Source organism: Herpailurus yagouaroundi, unplaced genomic scaffold, assembly GCF_014898765.1.
Source record: "Herpailurus yagouaroundi ecotype Mexico unplaced genomic scaffold, PumYag 160, whole genome shotgun sequence".
Classification (NCBI taxonomy): Eukaryota; Metazoa; Chordata; class Mammalia; order Carnivora; family Felidae; genus Herpailurus; species Herpailurus yagouaroundi.
The window spans coordinates 50,256,389-50,274,855 of record NW_024412401.1 but is presented as its reverse complement, the minus strand read 5'-3'; the positions used below and the strand labels follow the sequence as shown (position 1 = coordinate 50,274,855).

Sequence of the window (18,467 nt, the reverse complement as noted above, 5' to 3'; positions counted from 1 at the left end):
ACACACACACACACACACACACACACACACACACACACACACACACACAAAACAAATGGTTGACTGATAGAGATCCCAGTCATGCAGGACATGAGTCTCCCATCAGTTTACAAATATCTTAGTAGATTATAAGAAAAGGCAATGTTATCAATAGCCTGATCTCCAGAATCTATAGACTCAATTTCCTGGAGCCCTATTATCACCCCCACCCCCATGGTGATGCAGGGAAGAAAGGCAAGAAGTAAATATAAGGTAAATCAAATTTCCTGATATGCTGCAACCCATTGACAAATAATTGAGGCAAGGACTAGAACAACATTTCTCTAGGAACCCCTACCATTCCTAATACAAATGCCTTACTAGAGGTGAAACAACCTTAGCTTGACAATAGCAAGGCCTGAGGTGATTAGGAGTCCTCTTTAGCATATCAAAGTCCTTCTGGAGGCCTCCCTTCCTTTTGACTATACCCCCCTCTAACTTCATAGTACCTAATCAGTCAGTCTTCACAACCAGAGTGCAGCTCTTTCTGCCCATGGGGCCTGTCCCCTTGCTTTAATAAAATCACTTTTTTTACACCAAACACATCTTCAGGAATTCTTTCTTGGCTATTAGCTCTGGAACAACCCCCCCCCCCACACACACACACACAAACACACACACTCTAAAACTTTATCATTTGTCTCCCAATATGGAAGTGTCAGTCTTTTCATCTGGACTCTGAGCTTCGGTGCAAACTTGGTTCCTTTACTCTTATTTCTGGGGCTTTTCAAGGAGTATGGTGTTATTGGAACACTTTCCTGTTTATTGTTCAGGTTATACTCCTCTAGCCCATGGCTACTCTACGGGGAGGAGAAAGCCTGGCTTTTGTCTGGAAGTGAGTGTCCAGTCAGGAAAGGCAAAATGACCCAGAAACTTGATGCCCTCTCTTTATTCCTATCCTTATACACATAATTGTCTGTTTTGGGCACAGGACAGCCACCTAAGTGACTAGCATGGCGGCCAATCTTAAGACTCCCTTGTGAGGTTTCCTCCTCATCAGTCTAATGTGATCCCCTCCACATCCCTGGTCTAGCCAGTTCTGGCTGTGGGACCTACCCTGGGTGCCAGCAAAACAAGTCCTGATTGAATTAAAACCCAACTGGGAATGTTTCCTACGAAGTTGGCTCTAATGATGTTATGTGTTGGAATGTAGGTTAGATCATCATGGGTTTCTGTCTTCACTGTTTTCAGTCAATGACCTCTGCTAACTACTACTTAAATTACAAAATTGGGCAATTCCCCCTTGTAAAACTTTTCCAGTGTTTTCCATGGGTTAAAAACGGTGGTTTCCTCAGCCTTCTCAGCAAGGCAAACTAGGTCCATCTGCCCACACCTATTTGTAGCCTAGGATGCAATGGGAAAACAGGGGGACACTAGCATCCCTCCTACAGAAGTCCTTAGCAGCTGATCATAGCGAATCAAGGTATGCCTCAGATCACTTTGACACCTCAGGAACCTCTGATATATCTTGTGCCTGGGATGCCACCTGGGAGCTGGGGGGGGGGGGGCATGGATTTTTGTGGTAATGGACCTTCTATACTTTTCTCTCTCTAGGAGGAGGATGGGACCTTCTCCTTGGTTGCCAACGACTCATCCTTGGGATGCCTTTTCAACCCACTGGAAACAATTTGGATTGCAAAATTTAGGAAAGGACTGATTTCCTGTAACACTGCATGGCCTTAGTAGGATGAAGAAGTTAGATCTCTTCTGCAGAAAACAGGGTAAATGGACGGAGGCACCCTAGTTCCAGGCCCTCACAGTTCTAAGTGAGGACCCAGACCAAAAGGTCTGTTGCAGAATGTATTTACCTTGAGGCTCCTGGGTAGCTCAGTTAGTTAGGCGACTGACTTCCGCTCAGGTTATGATCTCACAGTTTGTGAGTTCAAGCCCCCCGTCAGGCTCTGTGCTGACAGCTCAGAGTCTGGAGCCTGCTTCGGATTCTGTGTCTTCCCCTCCCCTGCTCATGCTGTGTGTGTGTGTCTCTCAATAATAAATAAATGTTAAAAAATTTTTTTACAGAATGTATTTGCCCAAATGTGTGTGGCTAGTAAGCTCCCTCCCAACACAGTAGATGTCCTAACAGGCCTCCTCCTGATGGAACTCAGTTGCTAGAGGAAATACAGGCCATCCCTGACAAAGGGGATGCTGACTCTCTCTGTTCCTCCTCCTAATAGATGTGGGGGCCTCTCCCTCATTCATTTCCCTAGTTAATGGCTATAATTGGAGCCAACTGCGGTTAGTCTAGCTAGGGGCAGGGACTTGAAGAATATTCTCCAGCAGCTGCTGAAACTCCCTTTGTTTCAGGGAAATTGCCTGTCTTCTCTAGCCTGGCATAGACTCCCTATTTCCACTTTGGTGGAAATCAAAACAAACAAACAAACAAACATGGCATCTCCTCTTTCCCAGATGACAAAGAGGAATCCTCTTTCTCTGCCTTCTGGCATTTTGCCTCTTCTGCTTTCCCCTCCCCCTGCTCCTTTTCTGCCTCACCTTCCTTGTGACCTAAGTAACTGGCTTCTATACCATCCTCCCACCTGCGATGTCAAGGAGCGATGAGCACCCCTTTGGATCACCCACTTCAGATTCCCCCACTGCTGTCCCAGGTAAAATATGACAATGGGGAACAAATCGATGGTCTTTTAAGTGAACACAGGTGGAGCATATTCGACGTTTAAGCTTATTTAAGTTTGTTGGTTTAGCTAAGATAGATATGTATTTAAAGTTACCAGCATCAAATTAAAACTTTATTCTATCGGGGCGCCTGGGTGGCGCAGTTGGTTAAGCGTCCGACTTCAGCCAGGTCACGATCTCGCGGTCCGGGAGTTCGAGCCCCGCGTCGGGCTCTGGGCTGACGGCTCAGAGCCTGGAGCCTGTTTCCGATTCTGTGTCTCCCTCTCTCTCTGCCCCTCCCCCGTTCATGCTCTGTCTCTTCCTGTCCCAAAAATAAATAAACGTTGAAAAAAAAAATTTAAAAAAATAAAATAAATAAAACTTTATTCTATCAAGGTTTCCTAAAGATCAAATAAATTCATGTTGTCTCTGTTGCAATTTGTTAGCAACAAGATGACTTAAAATAATAGTTAATTTTATGTATCTCAAAGTTTTCATGGATAATTGTTAAGATAGCTTTCCTAGTCTTTGGTAATCTGACACTTGGATAAATGGGATTGAATTCACTGGATATCTAGGTCTTTTCCAAATAGAATGGAGTGCTAAAGCATTGATTACTGAACATAGATTTGTGCTTTTGAATTCTTATTGCAGAGAAAGTAGAAATATTTGAGTCTATTGGAAAACATGGTTTATGCTTAATTCATTCATGAATTTGCCATCTAAAGGATTCTGGTGTAACAGTTTACAAATGGTTACTACTTAGTCTCAGCTGGACACTAAGGTTGCTAAGAGTCAAAATTCTGCTAAACATAATTAAGACTGATGGAAATAAGGAAAGTCACTCTATTGTGGGAGAAGTGAATAAAGTACACCAAAGATGGCTGATGGGGCTAAAACAAACTCTGGTCTCTAGCTTAGAGACCCCTCCTCTGGGTTCTTCTTCCTTTGCTGCATACACGAACACCCCCCCCCCCCAATATGGAGGCTGATGAATATAAATTACCCTTCCCACTTGCATTTGGGGCTCAGATCTTTGGGGAAACCATCTCCTCTGAGCCCATGGATGTTAAATAAATCTCTGATTCACCGAGATCTCTGAGTGCCTGGTTGGTTTTTCCGCCAGCGTTCCAGCCTGGTTCCATAACAAATTTGGTTCCCTGACCAGTAAACCCAACCACGCTGGCCCATTGTTGCCACCGATTTGGGAGAACGGTGAGGCGGTGACGGAATGAGGGATTGCAAGGAAGAGTGAGCGCCCTGCCTGAAGTTTGGCAGTCTCCTGCTCAGTTGCCTCAGGCCAGCCCCCGCTCTGCTGTTCCCGCCGGACTCCAGGAAAGTTGGCAGGTGAGGACCTGGACCCCACGTCGGAACCGGTAAGGCTGGGGCCCAATCTAGTCAGGCCCACTCACAAGGGTGGAAGGGGGACCTGATCACTCCCTGAGACTTCAGAAGTCTCACAAATAGGGATTCTATGGGAGGGAATGTAATAACATCTGGTGTGTATGTGAATGTGCGACTCGGTCTAACTTGCCTGCTGAGTTCAATTCTGTGGCTCCACGGGCGGGTGCCCTTGGGGTCCTAGGGGCCCATGGAGTCTGAGTGGGCCCATCTGCAATTCCATGATGGATGGCACTTGGTCTGTGGCAATATCAGAGTGGTTTCTGATCGTGGGTTGCAGGGCTGTGACCTGTGGGGCTGAGCGTCACCTGAGTTCCTTCAGGACATGGCCAGGCAGGCATCTGGCTGGTCTCCTCATTGGAGGGGGTGCCCCTGTCCCTCTGTCTTTGTGACTCTGCCTCAAGGGAGCATCATGGGGTTGGGACGGAGCAAGCAGAGCCAGGCAAAGGTTTTAGCTGCTTTACCCGGAGACTCACCCAGGGAGGCAAAGAAGCAACCCACCACTCCCCTAGTGTTCTGCCTCCTCATGACTCATTAGGCTCCCTCTCCCTTTCCCTGAGCTTGAAACTCCTCCCTTGTCTGTGTTGCTGCCACCAGGCTCAGGCCCTCTCCAGATGCTGGTCCACATCCACTGCTATCAAGAGGCTCTCCAAGGGATCAGAGCAGGAAGCCGAGAAAGCCATAAATATAGACCTACTTCAAGGGGAAAGGACTTAAAAAGAGTAAGTGTCCCAACCAGGGAAAAGTCCCAAAACCCCAGCCAAAATCAGGAGGAACCTCGAGAAGGGGACCTTATAGTCTAGCCGAGATAGAACCAGACTAAAAGGGGTCACTGACTCTCTCTCCCTGTTCCTCTGCTTAACAGAGGTGAGGGATTCTCCCTCATTCCCCAGGCTAATGGCTATAATTAGAGCCAACTGTGGTTAGTCTACCTTGGGACAGGGACTTTAAGGAATCATTCCCAAGCAGTTGCTGCTTCTGCCTTCCCCTCCCCCTCATGTTTCTGCACCAACTTGGGTGTGGTCCTATACCATCCTCAGTGTCTCAGGCACCATTGGTTCCTCCTCCCACCCTCCAAGTCAAGGAGCAAAGTCCACCCCACTCCCGCCCTTGGACCACCCATTTCAGATATCTCCACTAGTGCCCCAGATGAAAATTGACAATGGGGAAAAGTTGATTGACTTTTAGGTGGACGCAGGTGAAACATATTCGATGTTTAAACTAATTTAAGTTTATTGGACCTGTCTTTAAAGTTATCAGCAAAGATCAAATAAGTTCATGTTATCTCTGTTGCAATTTGTTAATGACAGTTCATTTTTTCTGTCTCTAAGTTTTCATGGGCAATTGTTAAGATAACTTTCAAGGTCCTTGGTAACCTGAAACTTTCCAAATAGAATGGGATGCTAAAGCTTTGATGATTGAACACAGATTTGTGTTTTTAACTTCTTATTGCTGAGAAATTTAAGGCTTTTCAGATCTATTGGAAAACATGCTTTGTACTTAATTGGTTCATGAATTTACCATATAAAAAAAATTCTGGGAGCACCTGGGTGGCTCAGTCGGTTGGGCATCCAACTTCAACTCAGGTCATAATCTCATGGTTTGTGAGTTTGAGCCCCACGTCAGGCTCTGTGCTGGCAGCTCAGAGCCTGGACCCTGTTTCAGATTCTGTCTCCCTCTCTCTCTGCCCCTCCCCCAGTTGTGCTCTGTCTCTCTCTGTGTCCCAAAAATAAATAAATGTAAAAAAATTTTAAAAATTCTGATGTAAACACCTCTCAATTGGTTACTAAGTCCTCAATTGGAGACTAAGGTTTCCTAAGAGTTAAAATTCTGGTAAATGTACTTAAGACTGATGAAAATAAAGAAAACAACCCTGTATATAGGAAAATAGGAAGTATATAAGAAAGATATAAAGAATGAAAATAACACTTTTCTTGAGGGTAGAAGAAAGTAATTTTGTCCTAAGCAAGACTGGTTATTTGGGGAAAAAATGGCTTTGGGACAAAATTTGAAAGCAAAAGAAAGTTGTAGCAGGTTAAGATGAATGAAATTTTAAAAGTACGCTGGTATAAGGTTGAAATTCTGCTTTTCTCTCAGCTCAAATGACAAGTTTTCTTGAACTGTTGATCTGCTCTTGGTAAGACAATGCAAACAAAGGCTTATCCTCCAGGAAAATAAAACTTTTAGGTCTCATCTCTATCAGGTCTTTGATTACTTAGTTAAAACTTCTCAATGTTGAAGGAGCTAGGTTTCAATAACATGTGTATAATGCTATACATTCACCTTTGGGATATTTTATTGCCACTTTGGTTGAATAAATAAAATTGTAAGATTTGTAATGATCTGTAATCCTATTTAGGATGCACTTATGACTTCTGGGGTTTTAACAAACTTCTCAGGATTTAAATGGTAAATAAAGTCTTCTTGACCAACTAGGTCCTTTTATTTGGGATGCTAAGTTACTTGGAAAAGCACTGTCATACAATGGTAAACCTTAGGTTGTATTGCACAGGTAAATGCTGTAACTGCCCGAATATATGCAATTCCTAAAGTTTTAATGTTTTGATATAAGGTCATCACTTAATATTCTGATTACTTGAGATGTTATGTGTCACAGAAATAACTGAATTTCTTTGTCAATTGCATCATAATGAACTCTCATCAGATCTTGAATGATGTCTATTTCTAAGATTTTGTCATTTATAATTGTTCTTATTCTCTCACAAAACGTGTTTCTTCTTTAAGGAGATTTATAAAAAGGACTTTGGGGATAAATACAGGTATTCAGCATCTTTAAGATTAATACTAAAATGGGTAAGAATTTCCAGAACTCAAAAGCTGCATTCAAATTGAACAAAAATTAGGAACATGGGATTAAATAAACTGAGGAAGATTATAGTTTTGTGATTCTTGTTAAAAATATTTCTGGTTCTCTAATGTTTCGTCTTCCAGATTAAGGAAACTTTCTCTTAAGATATCTATGATATACAAAAATGTCATAAAATATGCATTTATAAACTGAAACATTTATCTTTTCTCTCTACATAACTCCCCTGACATTCAAAACTCTCAATGAGTATTCTTTCTTTCATGGCAATTACAATTCCTTGCATAAGTTCAATAAGAATCTGTTCATCTTGTATGTAACAGGTCACCATTGGAAATACTGGTTATTTTACCAAAGCTTTGACTGGAATGTCATATTTGAGGATGATATTCATAGACTCAGATATGACCAGACAGCTTTAAGGAATTAGGGTTGGCTTTATAAAACATGGAGCCATAAAGCCCCTTGGAAATGTTGGCCTGGTGACTGACTTACAGAGTTCCCAGCAGCCTCACCAAGTGAGTAAGGAGGTCACTTCCTGGCAGGTGCAGGAACCTCAGGATATCTTGGGGACCTTGTGAAGAGGAATTCGCCCAATTCTACAGGTATTGCAGGCCTGATGGCAAGTATTTAGCTTGGCTTCTGGCCTGGAGAGGCTACTAAAAGTTCAACCCAGAATTCCTTATAAAAGGTTCCAACAAAGCAAACTTTAAAAGATCCTCATGACTAATCGCTATTCTTGCTGAGCTTATGTAAATAATTAGGCCAGATTTGTTAAGACTGGATTTGTTCTACAAATAAATTGATCCCAGTTGGGCTATCTCTAGAAAGGGGGGATTTATAGAGAAAACAACGATGTTTCAACAATGTACCATTATGGATGTTAAATCCTAGTTATGATTGCCTTTAAATGTTTGTTGTTTGGGGCGCCTGGGTGGCGCAGTCGGTTAGGCGACCGACTTCAGCCAGGTCACGATCTCGCGCTCCGTGAGTTTGAGCCCCGCGTCGGGCTCTGGGCTGATGGCTCAGAGCCTGGAGCCTGTTTCCGATTCTGTGTCTCCCTCTCTCTCTGCCCCTCCCCCGTTCATGCTCTGTCTCTCTCTGTCCCAAAAATAAATAAACGTTGAAAAAAACATTAAAAATAAATAAATAAATAAATAAATGTTTGTTGTTTGCCTAAACTAGACAACTTGATGTAAACTTCAGAAAATTGTCACTGTATTTCGTGTATAGACAATCTTCAGTGCTTGTTATTCTAGGGGATAATAATAAGACCCCATGGGCATGATTATTTAAACAACTGGACAGGATGGATCTCTAAATATGCAAACCATATCTTCCCTAAACCTGATCTGACAGTTACCAGAAACCCGCCCCTTTTGAAGACTTGGAGGTGGACTTTACTGACATATGACCAAATAGAGGATTCAGTTTCAGGTATCACCCCATGGATCCATCACTCCAGAGCTAAGAAGGTAACTCAGAGGAACCCTCAACCTGGTGAAGTGATCCAGATCCAGTCAACCTACTTAAACTGACCCTCAAAAAGACACTGGCCCCTGAGATCTCCAGCCCTGCTCCAGCCACACCCGGAAGATGGCTGGCCTGCGCATGGCAGAAGCTTGAGGAATCAACATGTGGACTAGGCCCAGGGGTTTGGAAGCAACTCTGTGAGCCCTTGCCCCTTACTTGTGTCATAGCCCTGATCTTACTTCTTACTGTTGGGCTGATAGAGACTGCACTAACAAGCTGGACATAGGACAAAAGATGCATGCCAGGGGCGCCTGGATGGTTCAGTTGGTTAAGTAGCTGGCTTCAGCTCAGGTCATGATCTCACGGTTCGTGAGTTCGAGCCCCACAACAGGCTCTGTGCTGACAGCTCAGAGCCTGGAGTCTGCTTTGGATTCTGTGTCTCTGTCTCTCTCTGCCCCTCCCCTGCTCAAGCTCTCTCTCAAAAATAAATAAACATTAAAAAATTTTTAAAAAAAGATCCATGCCGGGTCTCACATACCTCCTCTGGATGGGAGGGCCATTAAGTATTGCTTGTATATTATGATAACCTCTCTCACCCTCACAACTGCCGCTTACCCACTTTGCCCCCAGGATTGTTATATAACAATAAGGGGGTCAAGGGCATTCAACACTTTCACCTCCCTCCACAAAGATTGTTACAAGGGAAAAACACCCACTCTCTGTCAGTCACCCGGTGCCCCAAGGACTAAGTATTGGACCATAGAGATAACCCAAAATGTCAGGGACCCATGTCACAACAAGGGCCTCCAGAGAGGGAAGCGAGCTTGCTACACTTACCTTCCTCAATGAGGGATCTCAGACGGGGGAGGGATGCCAGACAGGGCCCTTCAAAAAGTTATAAAGGATACCCAGGATAGGGTAATATAAGCCATAAAGGTGACCACTCCCCTGACAGCCTACCAAGGTTTGACCTTTCAGCCCTCAATCAGATGCTTACCAATTCCCCACTCCAGCCTTGGGCCAACACTACTCTACAACTCCTCCATAAAATAGATAATCACACCCAAACCTGCTGGATGTGCTTGCCGCTCAGCCGGAGGGCTTACTTAGCCACTCCTATCCCTTTGACCTCTAATTCAGCCTACCGATGCTTAGAGGCCAACTGGACTCAGATGTTATTTCCTCTTCCTAACCCCAGAGATATCCGTGTACACTGAAGATCAGCTCCTAACAGCCTTTAGCCCCAAGTTCTGGGCTAAACGGGCAATGCTGCTACCCATTCTGATAGGCGCAGGAATTGTGACAGGAATAGGAACCAGAATAGGGGGCACAGGTTCATCTGTAGGACTGTACCATAGACTATCTCAAGAGATAAATGAAGACACGGAACGGGTGGCAGATTCTCTGGTAACCTTACAAAGCCAAATAAACTCTCTGGCGGCAGTGACCCTCCAAAATAGGCAAGCCCTCGACCTCCTCACTTTAGGAAAAGGAGGGACTTGCATCTTTCTGGGGGAAGAATGTTGCTATTTCATAAACCAGTCAGGAATAGTTACAACTAAGGTTCAGGAACTCAAGGAAAGAATTCAACATAGACAACAGAAAAGTATCAATCAATGGAAAGGAAGGGATCTCACGGATTGGGCATCCTGGCCTCCTGCCCTGGCGGGGCCCCTCCTCTCCATAATTTTACTTGTATCCATCGGCCCCTGTATACTGAATGCTGTGGTACATTTTATTGAAAACACTGTTGCTCGCCAAACTACTGCACACATCTTAGCCTCCCAAGAGTACCAACCTGTAAAACTGAAAGGTGATGCCTACTAAAAGTTGTTTTTTTTTTTTTTTAAAGCATCAAGGGGGAAATGTTGGAGAAGTGGATAAAGTACACCAAAGATGGCTGATGGAGTGAAAACAAACTCTGGTCTCTAGCTTAGGGACCCCTCCTCTGGGTTCTTCTTCCTTTGTTTACTGTGCGCAAAACCCTCCCCCCCCTCGCAAATATGGAGGCTGATAACTATAAATTACCCTTCCTGCTGGCATTTGGGGCTCAGATCTTTGGAGAAACCATCTCCTCTGTGTCCGCCGGTGTTAAATCAATCTCTGATCCACCAAGATCTCTGAGTGCCAGTTGGTTTTTCCGCCAGCGTTCCAGCCTGGGTTCCGTAACACTCAAGGTGGTTCATACATGTCCACCTTGGATTCAGCTGCCTCACCTTAACGGCCCTATGTTCCCTGATGGACCAATATTGACCCATAGGTAGCAACAACTCTATGTCCCTACTCAGCAGGAAGAAGCTACAGAAGATGAGACCTTCTTCCTTCAACAAACATAAAGATTTAAGGATCAAAATTGTTCAGGGGAGATATGAGGAGGGAGGGTGGAGCAAGCAGAGGGCAAAACAGGCTGGCATATGCCCCTTCCCCCAGGTGGAATATGTAACACATTTCTCATACATTCCGAGCTACCCAAGAACAAAGGAAAGGCATTTAATTGTTTGCCATGGTGATGTAGGAAACTAAGGCAAATGAAAAATTAAATCCCCTTATTGCCTACACCTATTGGCAAGTCTTTGAATCCAGCAGAGTTGCCTCCCTCTGGGATCTCAGCTGCCTCATTAATGACACTTTGCCAGGGGCAAAGAGAACCTTAGCTTAACATTATCCCAACCTCCAGGATCCTGTAAGTCTACTTCCTTTATCTCAACTGCCCCAATGTATATGCTAGCAATCATACTCCAAGCTTAAGACCCCATGTTATGCATCAGAAGGGTCTCATGATTGAGGTTTTATTCAACAGTAATAAGTGGTGTTTACTAGCAACAGCTATCCCCTCAGGGTCCCAGGAACGTTGCTTCCAAAATACCTTAGAGGCTTGCTCTATCCCTGACCCCCTCCCCACATGAGGGTATATAATCAGTTACCCATCACAACCCCAGTGCAACTCTTCCTACCCCTGGGTCCTGTCCATGTGCTTTAATAAAATCACATTTTTGCTCCAAAGATGTCTTCTAGAAACTTTCTTGTTCATCAGCTCCAGACCACCCCGTCAAATGCAAAACTTCATCAGTATGCATTCTAGATTATCACACAAATATTTCTGGATTTCTAACTGACTGGAATACTCAAACTGGTGCTTTAAATAATCCCTCCCTTTCCTTTCATGATTGGTTAAACTCCTGGACTTGAGGATTTTCATCAATTACCAAAGGACTTTTATTCGGGTTGCTCTTTCTTGTTATTCTAATTACATTTGGCTGTTTTCTCCCATGTCTCTGCTTGGTGACAAGACTCCATCACTACAATAAATTCAAGTCAACAGATGATCCTTTCCACTCAAGGAGGTTCATAATCGTTGTCCACCTTGGATCCAGCTGCCTCTGCCTTCTATAGCTCTTCTATGTGTTCCCCAAGTGATCAATATTGTCTCATGGGTAAAGATATCTCTTCACCCCTAAAGAGCAAAAAGAAGCTGCAGAGATGAGTCCTTCCACCTTCAACAATCTTAAAGATGTAAGGGTGAAATTGTTTATGGAGAATATGATGAGGGAGCATAAGGCAAGCTGAGGGCAAAGTACAAGCTGGCATTACACCTCCCCTAACCCCAGGTGAGATATATGTGTGTGATATTCCTCAAGCACTCCAGGCTGCCCAAGAACAAAGGAAAGGAAAGAAAACAAATGGTTAACTGATAGTGATCACAGTCATATAGGACATGAGTCTCCATCAGTTTACAAATATCATAGAAAATTAGAAGAAAAAGGCAATCTTATCAATAGCCTAATCTCCAGAAACCTATAGACTCAGTTTCCTGGAGCCCCCACATCACTCCTCCATAGGAATATGGGGGGGGGGGGGGGAAGGCAAGAAGGAAATGGCAGGAAATATTAAATTTCCTGATCCACAGTAGCCCAGTGACAAATACTTGAGGCTGGCAGAGAAGAACATTTCACCAGAAACTCCCTACTGTCTTAATGTTGATGTTTGCTAGAGGGAAAAATACCTTAGCTTGACAATAGCTAGGCCTCCAGTATTTTGTAAATCTTCTTTAGCATATGAAAATCTCTTAGGAAACTACCTTGACTTTACTGCCTCCAACTTGAGTATATAAGCAGTCACCCTTCACATCCCCAGGGCAGCTCTTTCTGCCCATGGATCCTGTCCCTGTGCTTTAATAAAATCACATTTTTGCACCAAAAATGTCTTCAAGAATTCTTTCTTGGCCTTTGGCTGTGGAACCCACCATCACCCCAAAACATCATCACTGGTGAAGTGGGGGGTGAGAGCACCTTGGCCCCCCAACTCTCTCCAGCATCCTGACCCTGGCTGGGCCTCTGCCATTGGACCTACTGTGGGTGGCTGAACATGGGTGTGAGATGTGCCCCATCAGTGTGCTAGCAGGCAGGCGTAAGTGAGGGTGCTGCTGGTCTGGTACTGGGCCTGGAGTTGGGAGCCAGAGGCATTCTGGACTCTGCTTCTGTGGTCCCCTATCTTCCTGGGGACAACACTTCCTAGAAGTGATGCCATTAGGAGCCTGCCCTTTATTCTTTTCCCTCTCAGAGGGCCCAGAGGTCAAGGAACACAGAATGGGGACCAGAGGACATGTGTTTATTTAGCAAGCAAGAGTGGTTCCATCAGCAGGGCAGTCTGGAAGCAGCTAGTGGGTTGTGTAATGAGAAGGGTCCCCTGGCTCTCTCAGTGGTGTCCGGGCTTGTAGGTACAGCAGGGCAGTGCCCTGGGCAGAAGTCGATGAGAGGTGGATGGTGTGGAGAGAGCCAGAGGGCACCTGAGAGGGAGTCAAGGGAATAAAGAGGACAGCAGTGCTGGGCAGGTGAGACAAAGGCAGACCTGGGACCCCCTCCCAGCTGCATCCTGGATCCAGTCAGCCCCCTCTGCAGCCATACTTACCGCGCACACTTGTTCACTTATCCATGCACTGATCTGTGGGGGAATGAGTGGTTAGTATGGACAGGGGTGTGGGGGGGGGGAGGGGATCCCTGACCTCCAGGGCCCCTGCACTGCCCCTGGGCTGCCCTGGGCCCCAGGCTGGTTCAGCCACAGAAGCTCTGGGGGTTCCCCTCAGGGCTGGTACAGCAGAGGGCTGGATGATGGGGCAGGGACTCGGGGAGAGGCCTGAGGACAAGCAGACCTGGGTGACCCCTGTTCTCCAAAGGAGGCAGGTGAGGCCCAGCCACAGTTCTGATTGGGCACCAAGCCTTCTGCCTGTTTCCCTGCTGAGTCCTGACACACCCTCAGCCTTGGGGAGGCACCTGCCCAGGCCAGGCTGCCTGAAGACAAGGGTGCCTCCCAAGTCAGTGGTAAGTCAGCCCCAGGACAAAGGTGAGATGGCCCAGGACAAACACACCTGGGTGGAGGGGGAGGTGGCCAGGCAAGGAGACTGAGGAAACTTGGCCCCATGCCTCCAATTCTCATGTGGGCAGGCCCGAGCTAGTGTGAGGGAGAAACACTTGGGTCCCAGGACTCTGGTTGCAGCAGGGTCTTACTTAATGTAAAGTGGCTCCTGGGGCTCCAGTGACTACAGCAAGGACCTGCGTCCCTCCTCTCCCCCCTTCCCTAGTGAGGCAACATCAGGCCTGGACAGTCCCCATATGCATTTGTCCTCTCCCCAGCTGGTGATTACCTATGCGGATAGGGAAGATGATGTGGTGATCTGTGAGGCCCAGGGATTTGGCAAAGCTGATGAAGTTTTCCTTCAGCTTAGGGGTCAGCTCCTTGGTCCTCCCTGTGGCCAAAATGGCTGGTGAGTCACTAGCAGAAGCTCCATATATATTGTTGAAAGCATGAACGAGGTGTCAGACCCCCTCCTTATTGAGGGGTTCTGTGGATGACCACTCTCCCACCTTCTGGAGCTCCATAAATATTGTGGAACCCGTGAACGATGCGTCAGACCCCTCCCTCCTGAGGGGTCTGTGGAAAGACCCCTCTCCCGTCTCCCAGGGCTCAGAGTGAAGGGGACCTTGGGTCGGGTGCAATGGGCCTCTTCTCCCCCCATCATGACCAAGACCTGGGGCCCAGAGGAGGTAAGACCCACCATAGAGGGTGATCTTGAAGTACTCCTGGTTTCTGTAAATTTTCTTGAAGAACAACATGGCAAACTGGATGTAGTCTGTGGCCGCCACTCGTAAAACATACCTCTGGATTCCAGTGTACCCTGCATGGTGGATGGTGAGATCTCAGCCTGCCCTGGCTGTGCAGAGGGAGCTATTGACTCTTCCCCTGCCTCCATAGGATGGTGTCTGTGTAAAGGGGCAGGGAGGTCCATGCCCACAAGGACCCACCCCACTTAGGACTCACGCTCAATGTTGCCCAGGTTGTATTGGCCTCGCCGCGAAGTTGGGATGAAAATTCTGAGCCAGTGGTCACAGGTTTGGTTCCTGTGGAGGAAGAGATAGGTAGGTAAGAGGGTGACAGCCAACAGTGCCACACACCTATTCTTATCTTGTGGGATCCCACTGTAACCTCTCCTGGGGTAAATCACCACTGAGGCTCCAGTCTGCTGGATGCCAACACTCCCTTAGCTGTTGGGCCAACACTGACCTCTCAGCTGCATCCCATCTGGTCCCCTGGCACCATAGAATCAATCTCCCAACATCTGTCTTTCTTCTGCTCCTTCCATGACAGATGCTCTAGCCCCATCCCCAAGTGCCAGAGCCAGAAACCCAGAGGAGCTGGGTAAGCCTTGCCTCCCCTCTCTAGGTCCTAATCTGCCCCTGCTCTGGTCATCTCCCACCTATGACTGATCAGCCTCCTGGGCTGCACACCATCATTCCTCTCCCTGCTGCAGCCACACCCACTCCTCACCAGTACCTGAGGCCCCCACCACTGTGTTCACCGCACCCTCCATACTGCTCATCAGCTCCTGCTCAGGGCAGCCATGCAATGGCTTGCTGTTTCTTGAAGTGGCTCTCTCTGATTCAGTCCACCAGCCCTGCCACGAAGGTCCCAGGCCTCCTTCTGATGCAGGTTGGTTCCTCAAGGCTCAGCCTACAGACCACCTCCCTGGAAGCTCTTGACAAAGCCCTAGGTGGGATCCCAGGCTGGATCCAGTGACCCTCCTCCCATTCTAGGACACCTATTCTCTCTTTGTCTTGTTTCCTGATGATGGTCTGTGTCCATTCCCAGGACTGTCTTCTGTCTGTGCTGAAGTGGCCGAGAAATTTTGATCCAGTGAATGAAAGAAGGAATAAATACAGGGACCCAGTACCCAGCGGTAGGATGAATGACCATCTTTCAGCTAAGGTCACCCCTCGGCTATGACATCAGTCTGCCTCTTGGACCCCCACAGCAGCCTTCTAGGTCCCTTCATGTTCCCGTCGAAGGTGGTGGTACTCACCAAGCCAGGGTAGAGGTGACATTGTAGCTGTTGTCATCATTCAGCTCATAGGTGGTGGCGTAAATCTTAAACTGTCTGTGTTTTTCTTTATTAAATTCATTCCCTGCCAATCCTAAGATGTACCATTTCCCCTGGAACTACAATGGGGGCTGATGATAGGCAGAGCCAGGAGCAGCCCCAGGGGGCCCTCTTGCTCCATCCCTGCAGGCACCTCTAGGTAGCCTGGCCCAGAACCAGAAGCCCCTCTAACTGGGTTGCAGGCACCCAGACTGGCCACACAGGCTGTGCTGATGAACCTGGCAGGAGCTGGAGCTCATCAGGCCAGGCAGGAGCACTGAGTGTGTCAGGGAGAAGGTGACCCTTGGCAAGTGGTCAGCTGGCATCCCTGAGCCTCAGTTTCTTCATCATGTAGAGGGCCTGAAGATGTTCCCATCTTGCAAGAACTTCAGAGATATGGAAGAGTGTGGACCAGGGGAGTCTGCTCAGCTGACCCTCTTGTCAGCAAGGTTGGTGTGGATGGGGGCACAGGGTGTGCCTTCCATCAGGGCACCAGAGGGCAGACTGAGCTAAAGCCTGAGCCCATCCTGTCTCTCCTCCCCTCTGTTCACACTCTTCTCAGGGCCTCCCTGCACCTGCCCCTCCAGGACCCTTACCTCCACATTCTGAAAGTCAGGCTGCAGAGGGACCCTGCGCAGAGGCGGGGCTGGGATCAGGGTTGGGGTGGAGTCCTGGGCCTGGGTCTGCAAGACCCCCAGCAGGACAAGGCCCAGCCACAGGAGACCTAAGGCCATGACTTCAGGGCCAAGGAAGATGGCACCACTCCGGATATCAGCTGAAAGAGGAGGTGAATGAGGAGGCTTCTGGGGGGATGCTATTTATGGTCTCTGTGGCCAATGGCTCACCCCAGGGTGGAGCGACTTATCCTTTGCCAAATCCTGGAAGAGTGAGGCAATTGCTAGTATCTTGTGCTGAAGATCATGGTAAGCTTTTTGCCCTTCCCCCAGGTCAGGATTATGCAAGATGAGGGGCAGGAAGGTCCAGGAGGCTGGAGGATGCATTCCCCATATCTCCACATCTCTGGTGGGTACAGTGACTCCCTCCACACTCTCTTCTCCCTGGTTAGCACTGTGTGAGGATAGTGGTCTCTGATCTGGACCAGCTGTCATCTCTGACCGCCAGGAGCCTCTCAGCTGGGGCCAAGTGCAGGGTGGGGTAACTGGGGTGGCATCCCTTTTCTGTATCTGATGAAAGCGGAGAATACCTCACATCAACAGAGCCCATTTTGCTTTGTGATTCTCCAAAGGGAAGGGAAGGAGAGGCAGCTGAAAGAGGACATTCCTGGTAGGGATGGACAGAGTGTACCCTGTGCTGCTCATGAAGCCCAATCCTGGCCCTCCCAGGGACCCACCCCAGGCTCTGGCACAGGGTGAGACACCCTTCCCCTCCCCCCACCACCAAAGGCCTACTGGGGAGTGTTCCTGATGAGGGAGCATAAGGCAAGCTGAGGGCAAAGCACATGATAGCATGCCCCTCCTCCCAGGTGGGATCTGTGTGATATTCCTCAGGTACTCCTGACTGCCCTATAACAAAGGAAAGGAAAGAAATCTAATGGTTAAGTGATAGCAATCACAGTCCTGCAGGACGTGACTCTCTCCATGTCCTAGTAAATTAGGAGAAAAAGGATATCTTATCAATAGCTGAATCTCCAGAAACTTATAAACTTATAAAGCCCAAATATCACCCTCCCTCCATAGTGATATGGGGAAGAAAGGCAAGAAGGAAATGGCACATGGCATTAAATTTCATTATGACCTGCAGCCCATTGACAAATACATGAGGCAAAAATGGAGTATAACATTTCTCCACGTATTCCCTAGTGTCTGCATGTTAATGCTTTGCTAGAGGACAAAACCACCTTTGCTTGACAACAGCTAGGCCTCCGGTAATGTGCCAGTGTTCTTGACCATATGAAAATCCCTTTAGGAACTTCCTTTTGACTTTATGTCCCCCAACCCCATGGTATATAACCAGTGACTCTTCACAACCCCAGTGTAGCTCTTTCTGCCCAAGAGTCCTGTCCATGTCCTTTAACAAAATCACCCTTTGTGCACCAAAGACATCTGAAGAATTCTTTCTAGGCTGTGAGCTCTGAATCCCCACCATTCCAAAGCCCCACAATTCCCATCTTGAGTAAGTCCCTCCCCTCTTCCATGTCCCATTGGCAGAGTGAACCCAGACCTCAGCTGGCCCCTAAGAGACTCGGCCCCTTTTGTGGGCCCAGTGGAGAGAAACCCCAACTTGGCATGCCAGCCACAAATGAGACAGCTTGACAGAGCAGAGTTCTAAGCCTATAGTCCCAGGTCCATCCTGGTGGGGTTCAGTGGGGAACAATGCATCTGCACTGTGTGAAAAGAGGTGGTAGGCTGGAGCCCCAAGGAGGGCTCTCTACCTTGCCACACTGGACACCAGGAACCTTGGGTCACAGTGAGTGTTAGGACTCAGCCTCATCCTTGAGAGATCACTGATACCATCTGCCATCTCTGGTTATAGTTTTGGGCTGTGGAGCCCAGGTCCTTAGGCCTGGACCCCAGAAGTGTTCCTGCCATGGCTGATCCCAGCTTTGTCCTGGAGGGAAATAATTTCCTCATGAGGGCTTGGCCATCCCAGTCCCTGCCCAGTCCCTGGGCAGTGTCTCCAAATGTCACCACAAGGGCCAGGGCTGACAGAATGCCTGAGCTGAGGCTAACCTGAGGGTTCACTGGC

General features: G+C 47.4%; 3 protein-coding genes across 4 annotated transcripts in view; all 3 read right to left on the bottom strand.

Moving 5' to 3' along the window:
* LOC121035051 (neutrophil gelatinase-associated lipocalin-like) overlaps positions 1 to 15,037 on the bottom strand; it is a 96,528-nt gene extending 81,491 nt beyond the window's left edge. The window contains exon 1 of the mRNA XM_040482482.1: positions 15,031 to 15,037. The gene's annotated coding sequence lies outside the window, so the exon portion shown is untranslated. The remainder of the gene's footprint in view (positions 1 to 15,030) is intronic.
* Positions 1 to 18,467, bottom strand: part of LOC121035043 (neutrophil gelatinase-associated lipocalin-like) — a 37,686-nt gene that overhangs the window by 7,308 nt on the left and 11,911 nt on the right. The window contains exon 7 of one of the 2 annotated variants that reach the window (XM_040482467.1): positions 12,938 to 13,136. The exons of the other annotated variant lie outside the window; for it this stretch is intronic. The gene's annotated coding sequence lies outside the window, so the exon portion shown is untranslated. Of the gene's footprint in view, positions 1 to 12,937; positions 13,137 to 18,467 lie in introns of those variants that run through there. 2 annotated transcript variants of the gene reach the window in all.
* LOC121035044 (neutrophil gelatinase-associated lipocalin-like) lies at positions 12,942 to 16,553 on the bottom strand. Its single transcript, XM_040482469.1, has 7 exons — positions 16,358 to 16,553; positions 15,705 to 15,841; positions 14,666 to 14,745; positions 14,403 to 14,522; positions 13,992 to 14,093; positions 13,262 to 13,291; positions 12,942 to 13,137 (listed from the first exon to the last, which is right to left on the bottom strand). Exons 1-6 carry the CDS (start codon positions 16,493 to 16,495, stop codon positions 13,272 to 13,274), a joined length of 597 nt encoding a protein of 198 aa, XP_040338403.1. The 5' UTR covers positions 16,496 to 16,553; the 3' UTR covers positions 12,942 to 13,137; positions 13,262 to 13,271.

What these genes read in the sequence shown, in the direction of transcription:
- LOC121035044 (XM_040482469.1), bottom strand. Translation starts at nt 16,495, where the DNA reads ATGGCCTTAGGTCTCCTGTGGCTGGGCCTTGTCCTGCTGGGGGTCTTG. An exon ending in GTCACCTCTACCCTGGCTTG is followed by an intron (nt 14,746 to 15,704) that starts GTGAGTACCACC and finishes CTTCCTCCACAG; the next exon opens with GAACCAAACCTGTGACCACT. An exon ending in CTTCAAGATCACCCTCTATG is followed by an intron (nt 14,094 to 14,402) that starts GTGGGTCTTACC and finishes TTTTGGCCACAG; the next exon opens with GGAGGACCAAGGAGCTGACC.